Here is a 14,016-nt window from a genome sequence, read left to right on the forward strand (position 1 = left end):
CAGTTCTCTCAGTGAGCTGGGAAAGATGCTGGGAGAGGTGTTCATCAGTCTGGTGTACACATGGCTGCATGGGTATTTCTGAGTGCACATCAGTCCCTGTAAATAACAATTCTAGCACAGCAGAACCTCCTCCCCTTAGCCATGGCTCTACTCACTGTGGATCCTTCTAGCATAGCAGAACCTCCTCACTCCCCTTAGCCATGGCTGTGCTTGCTGTGGTTCCAGATATTCAGGGCCAACAGCAGTCAAAAAACATTAAAGGTCAACTCCAGAAATAAGCAGTGCATGGCTTTCCAAGTGTACACCACTCTGGAGAGAATGATTACATTTTATGTGTTCTCTCTCTCTCTCTCTCTCTCTCTCTCTCTCTCCCCCCCCCTCCCTCCCTCCCTCCCTCCCTCGCTGAGGATATGAATCACGTCTTTGACCAGAGCACCCAGTGTGTATGCTACTTATCTGTTAGTCAATAGCCTCCTGAATTGTCAGATTGACTTGTCATAGTGTCATAATGTTCAGAGTCAAGTGGGTTTTTTTTAAGAGTTGGGACTTAATAAAGATATTTTAGCACAGCTTTAAGCATAAGGGATAAGAAGAGAAGAAAGGCACTAAGAAAGAAAAGTCAGGCACACAGACAATTATCTGTAAGTTTAAGGCCAGCCTAGTGTACGTAGTAAGTTCCAGTCAGCCAGTAATGGATGAGAGCTTCTCTAAGATACTTGCCAATTAATTCTTTTTTTTTAAAAGATTTATTTATTCATTTATTATATATAAGTACACTGTAGCTGTCTTCAGATACACCGGAAGAGGGCATCAGATCTCTTTACAGATGGTTGTGAGCCACCATGTGGTTGCTGGGAATTGAACTCAGGACCTCTGGAAGAGCAGTTGGGTGCTCTTAACCGCTGAGCCACCTCTCCAGCCCTTGCCAATTAATTCTAATGTACTTAAAATTAACCTTCAGCTGGGCATAGTAGTACCTACCTTCAATCCCAGCACTGGGGAGGTAAAAAGACATGGGGATTTATGTGAGTTCAAGGCCATCCTGGTTTATAGAGCTAGTTCCAAGACACCCAAGGTCACACCGACAGTGAGACACTGTCTTTAAAAAAAATTGACTCAAGGTAAAAGAGTAAAGCTTTGTGTATATAAGAAAAACATGGGCTGGAGAAATGACTCAGTGGTTTGGAGCAATGATTGCTCTTCAAGAGGTTCGCAGTTCAATTCCCAGCAACCACATAGTGGCTCACAACCATATATATGAGATCCAATGCCGGGGTTGGGGATTTAGCTCAGTGGTAGAGCAAGCCTGGGTTCGGTCCCCAGCTCCGAAAAAAAGAAAAAACAAAAAAAAAGAAAAAAAGAGATCCAATGCCTTCTTCTGGTGTGTCTGGAGAATACTCATATACATAAAATAAATAAATCAATCTTTAAAAAAGAAAAATATTTTATGTACATCACAAATATTATATATTTACACACACACAGACTGACACACAGACACACATTCTCATTGCTTCCTGAAACATTAGGTACCCACAGGAGCCTTATAGTGTACTCCTACTGAAAAGGGGAGCAACTAACCAATTCAAGCTTTCATGATGTCTTAGTTAGGGTTTTACTGCTGTGAACAGACACCATGACCAAGGCAACTCTTATAAGGACAACACTTAATTCAGGTTAGCTTATAAGTTCAGAGGTCCAGTCCATTAACATCAAGGTCGGAACATGGCAGTGTCCAGACAGGCATGGCAGCAAGGAACTGAGAGTTCTACATCTTGTTGAAGGCAAACAAGAGAAGATTGTCTTCCAGGAAGCTAGGACGAGGGTCTCAAAGCCCATGCCCACAGAGACATACCTACTGCCACAAGGCCACACCTTCTAATGGGCAGAGCATATACAAACCATAGCACATGATGACATAAGTAAGAGGAAAGAGTTTCAGTGAGTTAGAACAAAATTAGACCAACACGCTCATGTCAGAAGTTTCTTTACAGCATCCCCTCAAATAGACTATCTAAGACAAAAGTTGTTACCGGGAACTAAAGCTATTGATGTGATAGACCTGACTGTGTGTTGTTTCTCCTTCTTCTTCCTTCCTTTCTCTTTCTTTTTCTTTCTTTTAGGAATGTGGAAGCCTTTGGGACTGAGGACTAGAAAAGCAGTTGAGCACTGTAAGCAGAGCTTAGTGAGCCATCCTGGTAAGAGCTTGGCAGACAGCAGTGCCGAGAGCCATTTGGACTGTGAAGGTTTAACTTAATGGATTTCAGGGGGAACAGTATTAGAAACTGGGCCAGAGCCTGTCCCTGTGATACTTTGGCAGAGAATGTGGCTTCTTTTGTCTTCCTCCTAAGATGCTGCTTGGAGATACATCTAAAAGTAATGGAGTAATTTCTTTGGCAGAAGAGAATCCAAGACAAACACTGATTCTGTTGCACAATTATTAGTAATCATTCTTATGCTGGTTTACAACGAAAAAGAACAAGTGGAGCAGAAAGAAATAGAAAATGCAGAGTTCTTGGAGAAAAAAAAGGACATTGGCAAGAGAAAGGGTATGGTCAAGGCTTGTATGGGAAGAAATTAGTACCATTAAAGAGGGTCCAAATCTGCCCTGGAATAAAGATAGTGTCTTTAGGCAAGATCCCACTCGTGAAAGGAAAAGGACTTTTGTGCTCCTAAACAAGAACAAGAATGCAAATGTGATCCAAGGGGGTGAGGGTGCATCCTAAGCCGGGAGCTGAATTTAGCAATGTCATCCACTTTACAGTCACAAAGGATACACTCGACTGTGGCTAAGGAGAGCCTCTGACACCAAGAGTGTGGCAGGGGAGTCCCTGCATGGAGGCCCCATGAAATCATTGTGTGAAACTATATAAATGAATCTTGAGTTTCATTAGAGACCACAATATGTAAGACGTGCCAGAGCCATGTGAAGCAACCCAAGAGACTGATGTATTTGCAGGCAGTAAAGAAGAGCAGAGCCATCTAAGTCCTTTGACACTGGACAGAGTTATGAGATTTGGCATTTACTCTGCTGAATTATGGTCTTGCTTTGGTCCAGTATTTCTTCACTATGCCCTGATTCCTCCCTTTGGGAATGTTGATGTATACTCTGTGCCACTGTATGTTGGAAGTATGTGATTTGCTTTTTAGTTTTACCCAGTTACAATTAAGAGATTGCCTTGAGTCTCAGAAGAGGCTGGGCCTTTTAAGTCTTGAGACTGAACGACAATGAAGCTGAACTGAATTTGCATTATGGTTTGCACTATGGGGACCAGGCAGTGGAATGTGGTGGTTTGAATAAGATGACCCCATAATCTTGGACATTTGAATATCTGTTTCCTGGCTGGTGGTTGAGAGGATTAGGAGATGTGTCCTTGTTGGAGAAAGTACATTACTGGTGGTAGACTCTGAGGTTTCAAAAGACTTGTGCTATTTCCAGTTAGGTCTCTCTGCTCCCTGCTCGTGGACTGAGTTATAAGCTCTTAGTTGCTGTTCCAGTGCTATGTCTGCCTGACTTGCTGCCATGCTCCCCTCCATGATGCTAATGGACTTGGCTATGGTGTTTTACCACAGTAATAGGAACCCTAACTAAGACACTCACTAAAGTGGACGCTTGCCTTTTTTCGTTTGGGTGGTTAGCTAGAGTGCTCTAGAGATTCACTGGCCTTCATGGTTCCAGTGCTGGTATTACAGGTCCATGTTGTAGCCATGCCTGGCTTTTTGCTGTTTGCATTTTTTTCTTTTTTTTTTTTCTTTTTTTCGGAGCTGGGGACCGAACCCAGGGCCTTGCCCTTGCTAGGCAAGCGCTCTACCACTGAGCTAAATCCCCAACCCATGCCTGGCTTTTTACATCAATGCTGGGAATTCTGATTCAGGACCTCGCAGAGCAAGCACTTTTAAGCACATTCTTTCTCATTCCTCCTTCACTTCCCTACTTAAATACTGATACATTTAGCCCAGTATGTGTGTTCTATTTTCTCCACCCATTACCCTAGTATCCCTGTCTCTAAACCTTATAGGAGATAAAACAGTATCATCTCTTGTGCCCAACACTGGAAAATGCTCTCACACTACCACCGGTGCTATTGTAGTTGGCTTCCCTCTGAGCATAAACCTAGGGTGAAGACAACTCATCAGGAGCACTCACATAAAATAAACAAAACACACTGTTCAGAAATGGGTCAGTGGGTGAAGTATATGCTGCCCAAGTGTAAGAACCTCAGTTTGGATCCATCCCCAACACCCGCATTAAGCCAGGTACTAGGGCTGGATAACCCCAGCACTGACAAGCAGAGACATGCAGATCCAGAGGGCTTGCTGGATACCAACATTTTTCAAACCATTTCACAAAATACCAAGGTGGGGGGCATCAATCCATCCTACAGAGCCATTATACTATTACCCTGATGCCAAAACTGGACAAAGCCAAAGCCAAAAACAGGGAACTACACACCAAATTCCTGATAAGCTCAGATACAAAAATTCTCAACAAAATACTTGCAAAACAGAATTTTAGAACAAATTAAGATCATATATCAATACCAAACTCGTTTCATAGCAGAGATGCAAGGTTAGCTTAACATATATATATTAATAAATCACATATACAATAACAGTAACAGACCTGAAGACAGAAATTGCATGATCATCTCAACAGATGCTGAAAAGAATTTGACATAGTTTAGCACGCCTTAAGATTCCTGAAGAAACTATGAATGGACAGCCTCTGCTCCCCATATGGTGGGATTAAAGGCATGATTCTATATTTAAAGACCCCAAGTATTCTACCAGAAAACTTTCAGATCTGATAAACATGTTCAGTAAAGTGGCAGGATACACAATCAGAGAGTGTGTGTGTGTGTGTGTGTGTGTGTGTGTGTGTGTGCACAATCAGAGTGTGTGTGTGTGTGTGTGTGTGTGTGTGTGTGTGTGTGTGTGTACAATGCTGAGAGCCATATATATGCATGAACCTGCTGGGAAGAAAACTGGGAAAAGTAACCCATTCATAAATTCTTAATAGCTAAAATAAAACAAAAACAAAAACAAAAAACCTAACTAGGTGAAAGGCCGCTACAAGAAAAACAGTAAGACACTGAAAAGAAACTGATGACAACAGCTGACTAGAGGGGAAGACCTGTGCAAATGATATTGCTAGGATTAATCTACAGATTAAAAACCTCATGACTAAAACCACAATGACAGATTTAGCTCAGTGTATTAGCAAGCACAAGGCCTTGGGGCCAGTGTCTAGTATCAGGGAAAAAATTACAATGCCATTAAAAAAAAAACAGGTAAAACTAGGATAGAGCAATGGCTGTGTGTTCTAATTTGGTTTCTATCATGAAAACCGCCACAGCCAAGAGCAACTGGGCAGGAAAGTGCTTATCTGGCTTACAGGTTACAGCCCACCATCAGAAAGGCCAAAGCAGGAGCTGAGGCAGACAACACTGGCTGGCCTTCCCTGACTTGCTCAGCTACCTTCTTATACAATCCAGGACCATTGGTCTAAGGGTGACACCACCCAGAGGGCTAGGCAACCCTCCACCGTCAATTAGCAATGTCCCACATGTCCACAAACCAATCTGGTGGGGGCAATTCCTCAACCGGAGGTCCCTCTTTCCAGGGATCTCCATTTGTATTAAGCTGTCAAAAACTAGCCAACACCCTGCAAGCATGAGGGTCTGTGTTCAAATCCCCAGCACCCACATAAAAAGCTGGGCAAGTGCTAGGGGTGGGCAGAGATGAGGGGAGCTGGGCATGATCACTAGCCTAGATCCAGGTTTCTGAGACCCTGTCTCAGAACAACGAAGTAAAGAGCAGTACAGTAGGACATGCAACGTCATCCTCTGCCCTCTGCACATTCCCTCACAAAAGGGACTTCTGAATTCTCCGTCTCTCTTCTTGATTCTATCTGCTCAGTGCTGGGATCACAGGTATGTGCTTGTGTGCCCAGTTCACACTGTGCTGGAGATCAAATTTGGGGTTTGGTGCATGTACTCAGAATGTTGCGGCATGCTCCCCAGGCTGGCCCTTAACTTAGAGACTCAAGAATCCTCTACCTCAGCCTCCTAAGCCACTGACGCTGCAGTGCAATGGCACAGTGCCTGGCTTCCAGTGAATTAATAACAAAAAATAACATAAGTCTAGCCTGTTACAAATAACTTCTTATGGAATTAAGCACCCTAAAAAGCGATGCACTAAAGTCTAAGAGAAGTCAGGGGTTAGAGGTCAGCAGGGAACTATCTGGAGCTGGACAGATGGCTCAGCAGTTAAGAGTACTGGCACAGAAGTACCTGGGTTGGATTCCCAGCATCCACATGGCTGCTCACAGCATCTGAAACTCTAATCCCAGAGGCTCAACACCTTTCTGGCTTCAGTAGGTACCAAATATATGTAGTACACAGATACATGTCAGGCAAAACACCCATACATATAAAATATATATAAAATAAAAACAAATCTACTATATAGAAATAAAAAAAAAACCAAATCATTTCCAGTATCTCAAGTGATTCTTTTCTTTTTTAAAGATCTGGTCTCACTATGTACCCTGGTTAGCCTGGAATCACTATGTAGACCAGGCTGGCCTCAAATTCACAGAGATCTGCCTGCCGCTGCCTCCCAAGTACTGCCATTAAAGGTGTGCATTATCACCATGAAGCTAACTCAGACTTTTTCAAAGGGACCATATGTAGTATAAAATGTTCATTACTCACAACTTTAAAAACTATTTTTGCAGCTTTTCTACTAGGGACGGGGATATGTTTTTAGTATTTTGGGGAGGGAAAAGAGGACACATTTGTACCAAGTCATCCACAGCTACCTCACTCAGTTGTCCATGAACAAAGCCTTCTGGAATTAAGAAAATGGACATGCATACTAAAACCAGAATCCTGGTTCAAACAAACATGTTCTCACGTTCTGTTTCCTAGTACTTTTCACCTCAGGGTTGCCCTGGAGTAAATGGAGCCCTTGGCTTGTGGCTGAAAACAGCCTACAAATTCTGACTTCCTCAGACTATGTCCATGGGCCATGACTTTACCCCAGCCATCAACCAACCTCCCTCCCTCCCTCCCTCCCTCCCTCCCTCCCTGTTTATTTTGAGGCAGGGTTTCAATATGTAGTACTAGCTGGTGTAGAACTACGTAGAGCAGACTAGCCTCAAACTCACAGAGATTCACTTGCCTTTGCCTCCCAAGTGCTGGATTAAAGCCATACCACACCTGGTTCAGTTAATTTTAAAATCATTCCACGGCCCCAGCAGGAAATATGGAAAACTCTGCTCTGACTACCCAACTTCATGAGACACACAGGCACCTGCGGATTGCTGTTTGTTTAATCTCTCCCTGGTTCCTGTTAGGCAACAAGAGCGGATCTTATAATAAAAAGGAGCCCTTGAGGGCTGGAGAGATGGCTCAGAAGTTAGGACATGGGTTGCTCTTTCAGAAGGCCTGGGTTTGGCTCCAGCACCAATACTGAGCGGCTCACTACTGCCTGTAACTCCAGCTTCAGATGATCTGACCCCCTCTTCTGGTCTCCACCAGTACCGGCACCAGCACACATGTGGCATATACACACAAATAAAAATAAAACTTAAAAAACAAAACAAAACAATGGAACCATAGGAAACTTGGTTTGTAATGCTCAGTTCACAATTCTTCCCAAGGTTGTCACAACCTCAGCTGCCTGTAGAACTTCCCAGTTGTCTCTTACAGCAAATCCTTTGCAGAAAGATGTCCCTCTCTAGCCATTCTCAGGCAGCTGACTTGTAACAGTTCTGCTAACTGCTTACCGTTTTCACAAAGGATAAGCTATCTTCATTATTCAGAGGCACAATTCTACAAGAAAGAGACAGTAGAGAAATACATTAAAGGATTATGGTTTCTCCTTCTTTAAAAACAGGATCTCATGTAACCCAGGTTGGCCCCAAACCCACTATGCAGTTGAGGAGTGGAAGCAGGAACAAAAAAGTTTAAGGCCACCCTGGGGCTATATGAGACTATCTCAACAAAGAACAAAACAAGCTTTGGGTTATATGTGTATAGAATTAGCACTGGAAAAAGTAATGTTAGTGCCTGACCTTAGTCTCCCAACTTCCCATGGGATAAAATTGGGTGCAGGGACTCAGATAAGCCTAGGTCCAAGTGTAGAATGGCACCTCTGCCCGAATAGAACGCACTGATATCAATAATGGTAGCAGCTATAAGGGGTCTGTCTGTCTGTCTGTCTGTCTGTCTCTGTCTCTGACTCAAATACAGCCTTATGTATCCCAGGAAGGCTGTAAACTTTCTAGGCATCAGAGGATGACCATGAACTTCTGCTCTTCTTGCCACTTTCCTGAGTCATCTCATTGATATACCCAGGTCTCAAATTCTGGGTCCTCCTGCCTCTGCCTCCTGAGTGTTGAGATTCCAGGCATGGACCACAATTGGATAGCCCCTCTTCTTTGTGTCCTGACACTTTCCCATGAAAGGAGTAACCACAATTATACCTACCTTCCCTGGTTATTCACAGCATGAATATGAAAAGCCACCTTGGAGCTGTAGAGCAGAAAGGAAACAAATCAGAGGTCAAGTCTCTTGTTCAGGACTCTGAAATACTTGTTTCTACCCTGTTTCTTCCCCATACTCAATCAAGTGAATGGAATCCCCTTTTGGTTATTGTTTCTGTTTTTGAGACAGGGTCTTACTATGCAGCTCTGGCTGCCCTACAACTCACTATGTAGACCAGGCTGGCCTCAATTCATAGAGATCCACTTGCCTCTGCCTCCTGAATGCTGGGGTCAAAGGCACCCCCTAGTCCAGCTAGAGTATCATCCTTCTTTAGCTGTTTTAGATGCTGTTTTTCAAGGTCCCAGGACATCGCCAGCTGTGAAGCTGAGATATTCCATCCATGGCCTGCATCTGTGCTGCTTCTCAAGACTGCTCAACTCTTGGCTATGAGCAGACACAGTAACCAATGCAGCCTGGCTGGGAATGGCCCTCTCCTGGGGCCTCCGGCTCCTCAGTGCCTACTGACTTCTCAGATCCTCCTCGTTTTCAGTACCTCTGGGTCAACTTGCCAGCCCTTCTCTGTGCCCTTTGCTATTCAAAGCCAACTGCTATAGATCTACAGCAGGGTCAAGCTTCAACGTAAGAACTTTCCTGCTCTCCTCCTGGGAGACAAGGTCTTTCTGAGACATCCTCACCGTGTAGCCTTGTTTGGCCTAGAACTTGCTCTGTAGGTCAGGCTGGCCTCAAACCTGCAGAGATGCTTCTGCCTCTCTGCTTCTGCCTCCTGAGTGTTGAATTATAGACATGTGCAACTCTGCTCAGCTCTTTCTGAAGGTTTCTGTCAATCATTTAGTGTGGGGTGGGGTTGGGAGGATGGTGAGTATACCGCCATGCACTTGTGGAGGTCAGAGGACAACTTGCAGCAGGAGTCAGTTCTCTCCTTAAGTGGGTTCTGGAAATTGAATTCAGATCATCTGAGTTGGCAGTGAGTGCCTTTACCTGGTAAACCATCTTGCCAGCCCAAGAAAGTAATTAAATTGTTTGTGCTTATATAAGCTTAATTTTATGTCACAGCAAGGATGAGTCAGTAACGTGAGCTTCCTGTGTCTATTAACTGCTACATCCTCCTTCCCCTTCTAGGAGAAGATATGCGTATGTGATGCACTTCGGGACCTCAGTGAGGCGGTCCTGGCAGAGGAAGCAGTCATGATTTCCGTCTGAACACTAACTAGCCTGGGAGACTTTCTCCTCCTGCCTTCCTCCAGCTAGAATGGTTCATTCGGACCCAAGAACATCCACAGGTGGCCTAGGTAAGAACTGGAACACAGGAGGCCCAGAACTGCTGTGTCAGCCTGGGTGGTAACACAGAAGGACTCAGACCACAGCCACTAAGATCTACCTGCACAATCACTGTGCGGGGTGAGTGCTCCAGAAACACAGTGGGAGACACCTACTGTGCTTACAACAGGGCAGGAAGAGAAGAGGGCCTCTCCGGCTCCCCCTCTGGGACAGGAGCCTTGCGTTGTCATGGTCTGGCTCTTCCCCCCACCCATGCAGCTGCAGTGTGACAACAGGACCCTCCCTTTCTGTCACCGTTCTGCGGCCAACTGAGCTATCCGCCAAACGCTCCTTGCTCACTACTCAGAACCAGGGATGAACAACGTGGGCCATGCAGTAACGGGCGGTACGGCAGAGCATGTCCAGACTTTTCCTTTAAAGATCAGGTGTCCTACTCTGTAGCTCTAGCTGTCCTAGAGCTTGCCATGTGCATCAGGCTGGCCTCTAACTCATGCAGAGCTCCAGCTGACTCTGTCTCTGGAGTTCTGGGATTAGAGGCATGTGCCACCAAGCCTGGCTCCAAGTCTTCTTAAATAAACTTCCCAGTGTTGGTCTTTCATAACCTTTGTATAAAACTCTACAAAAATGGTCCTCTTGTGAGGCGGAGGGTGCAGTGGGCTGAGCTCATGCAAATGTAGCTAAGGACAAAGACAGTACAGAGCTGTGACAGGACACACTGGGAATGTGACAGGAGGACTTCAAGAAACAAGACCCCCTGCTGCCAGAAAGGAGCTGAGCTCTCTTTCATTAGTGGTCTCCGGTTCCCCTGCTCCTCCTCCTTAGCTTTGGCACCAGGCTGGTCGGTCTCCCACTGTTCCAGTATGGATCTGCCTCACATTCTACTCTCAAAACAGACGTGTCTTCCTGATACAGTTTCTCCATCCTGATCACGAGTGGTTCTCTTTCATGCATCCTATTGTTTGACTTGAACATTTCTCAAAGTGAGAGAGAGGTGAAATCTAAGTTATCAGAGACAAGGGGATCTTAATTTTTAAAAAATAAATTCTTATAAAATACCAGTTATTGCTTACCGTAGTTCTGCTTTGAACGGAACCAACTCAGTGAACACTAACCCAGACTCCAGAGTTTGTTCTGCTACCTCCTTGGCCTGTAAAAGCAGCAACAAAACAAACAATTACCTTTCAAGCAGCAAAAGTATACACATCTCTGACAGGAGAGGCCCTTCTAAAAGTTGGCCAGTGCCCTTCCCGTTCTATGTGACTACTTTGTATACCTCAAAAGATTAAAGTGAAAGCGTCAGGTTATGGGGACAGGTAGGTGCCTGCTGGACTCACAGGAAACGTACTTGGGCAGGGACACACTGGCATCTCATCTGCTGGAGAGACGTAAGCAGCTGGTTAGGCAGCTGGAGTGCTACGTGAGCACTAGAAATGTGCTTCCTCCTCCCTTCTCCCTGGCTCTGGGGAGGGAGGGACCAGTGCCCTCAGTTTCTGCTAGACATTGAGAATATTCGAATAACTCAACCTACAGAAGATCAGTGAGGGGGAAAAGAGGTGAGAACTAAAGTTGAAGGACATCTAATGGCTCTGCAGAGCTTTCTACGATGTAGCAGCTAAAGGACGAGAAAGCCCACAGTTACTAGGAGTTGAGCTCAGTAGGAAGGGGTGCCAAGGAGCTGGTGACTACAGCTACATTCTCTCTGACAGCTACATCATACACAACCTTTCCACTGTCAACTGGCTTCCTTCAGGAAAAGTCCTACTGGACTGGGAAGGCATCAAGCCGTCTCTTCTCATCTTACTGGGTCAGATTTAGGAATCCAACTCAGCAGGGCAGGGTAACCGCAAAACAGCAAGGAAGAAAACGGTCAGAGAGCAAGTATATGCATGCTTGCCTAGTCAGTCAGATTTCTTTTTTTTTTTTTTTTTTTTTGGGTTCTTTTTTTCGGAGCTGGGGACCGAACCCAGGGCCTTGCGCTTCCTAGGCAAGCGCTCTACCACTGAGCTAAATCCCCAACCCCAGTCAGTCAGATTTCTAACCTCAATTACAGGAAACCAACCATGTAGCTCAAAATAAGCTTTAATGGCTTCTTTAACATTCAACCTTCTTTTCTATAACTTCTAAAAGTGTCTTGTCTAAATTATTAATACAGCAATGACTGTGCTTTTACACAATCGGGTGTTTATAAAGGCTCATAAAGTAACAGCAGCATGGCCACAGGCAGCAGCAGTTCAAGTGCTACAGGCTTGGCTGCCAAGGCCCTAAGTCACACAGCGGTGAGTACTGCATGCCATCCGAATGACAAAACGGTTAGGATGATTTATGTTAACTGATGACTACCAAATCAGAAATATGGTATTTAAATTACCTTTGCCAGACTGCAAGTTTTAGCATAGCATGCAATGGCAGCCAAAACAGCCTCAGTAACAGCAGCATATACCTGGGATAAGAGCCTACTTTAAAGACAAAAAGTAATGGTTAATATAGCAGCACATAGTCTTGTAAAAAGCCTATGCCTGGGGCAGAGGAGATGGCTCGGTGGTTAAGAGCACTGGTTGCTCTTCCAGGAGGACCAGGGTTCAATTCCCAGCAACCTCACAGCAGCTCACACCTGTCTGTAACTCCAGTTCTGGCCTCCAAAGGAACTGCACACATGGTACACAACACACAAGCAGACAAAACAGTCACAGAAAACAAAAAATATTCTTTAAGAAAAGTAGTATGCCCATAAATGGTGGTTTATAGTGATGCTCAAAAGACGGAATCTCATATGTAAGGCAGGCTGGCCTTACACTGTCTTCTCCCCTCACAAACTGCTGGTATTACAGGCATAAAGCACCATGTCTGCTTCCCAAAAATCAACATTTAAATAAGCCCAGAAAAGTGCCAAAGTGGAACTAACTGAAAAGCAGAACTCTAAACTCACTGTCAAGAGAAGCTGCCAACTTCAACCCAGCTCCTTAAATTGTGAGACTGGAAATCGAACTTGGTCCTCTAGAAGAGCAGACAGTGCTCTCAACTGCTGAACCATCTCTCCAGACTCGGTTTCTGTTATCATTCTGTCAGGATCTTATTATAGATCCCTGCTTGGCACCAAACTCACAATGTAGACCAGGCTGGCCTCAAACATGTGAGATCTTCCTCACCCCACATGCTAAGTGCTGAGATGACAAATGTGCTAAAATGCACAGCTCCTGGGTTATTAATTTGTTATTTAATGTGCTATATAATCTGTATATCTATTTCTATTCATATATGCTCACAGACTTAATTTTTTCTTGGAGGAAAAAAAGAATTGTTAGACTAGAAATGGCTCAGTGGTTAAGAGCACTTGTTGCTTTTGCAGATGATCTTGGTTTGATTCCCAGCACCTACACAGTAGCTCACAACTACTTTAACTCCAGTTCCAGGGGAGCTGAGGCTCTTTACTGACCTCCACAAGTATACATGTGGTACACATATATGCGTGCATTCAGGCAAAACACAAATAAATAAATAAATAAATAAATAAATAAATAAATAAATAAATAAATAAAGACTGGTTGAGTGGAAAAAGTCTGAGAAGCCCTACTTTGACTCACTAAAGAAAGGAATTTTCAACTTTTAAAAAGTCATGTGTTTATTTCCTGTACTCTACTCGTTAATGTTTTGGGTTTTTTAAAAGACAGTACTTTACCTTGCCATGTAGCCTGGACAGTCAGAACTCACTTTATAGACTAGGTTGGCCTTGAACTTATAGAGATCCACCTGTCTGTGCCTTAAGTGCTGGGATTACAAGAATGCTGCACTGTGCCCAATAAATCTTTTCAAGAACAACGGTGACAGCACTGTTGGCTGGGCAGGTGGCTCAGGGGTTAAAGCACACACTGTGTTTCCTGAGAGCCTCAGTTTGACCTCTACACTCATGTCAGATGTCTCACAACCACTGTAACTCTAGCTCTAGAAACCTGACATGTCTAGCCTCCTCCGGCCCTGGTACTCATGTGCACATACATACCCATAGAGACACACAAATACATCTAATTAATAATAAAGAATAAGTCTCTAAAATGGAGCAAAATAAAATCATGAAAGTAGTTGTTCATCTGCAAAATACCAACTTTCCCTATTTGTGAGCAAACAATAACATCAGTAGACTTCCTGGGCCTCTGTGAGAAGGAGTGAGTACCCAGACACCAGGAGCTTGTACTGAAACAGACGGAAGGGCTTCCACAAGATCACCACA

General features: G+C 44.3%; 1 protein-coding gene across 7 annotated transcripts in view; it reads right to left on the reverse strand.

Moving 5' to 3' along the window:
• The window catches only part of Dnaaf9 (dynein axonemal assembly factor 9), a 134,741-nt gene that overhangs the window by 67,027 nt on the left and 53,698 nt on the right, over nt 1–14,016 (reverse strand). For 5 of the 7 annotated variants that reach the window (XM_039105694.2, XM_063284380.1, XM_063284379.1 and 2 more), the window contains 4 exons: nt 12,160–12,247; nt 10,862–10,938; nt 8,496–8,540; nt 7,793–7,838 (listed from right to left, as the gene is read on the reverse strand). In XM_039105694.2, coding sequence (XP_038961622.1) covers nt 7,793–7,838; nt 8,496–8,540; nt 10,862–10,938; nt 12,160–12,247 — 256 coding nt within the window. The other 2 variants (XM_039105698.2, XM_017591986.3) reach the window with 2 other exon arrangements.

Source organism: Rattus norvegicus, chromosome 3, assembly GCF_036323735.1.
Source record: "Rattus norvegicus strain BN/NHsdMcwi chromosome 3, GRCr8, whole genome shotgun sequence".
NCBI classification, from domain to species: domain Eukaryota; kingdom Metazoa; phylum Chordata; class Mammalia; order Rodentia; family Muridae; genus Rattus; species Rattus norvegicus.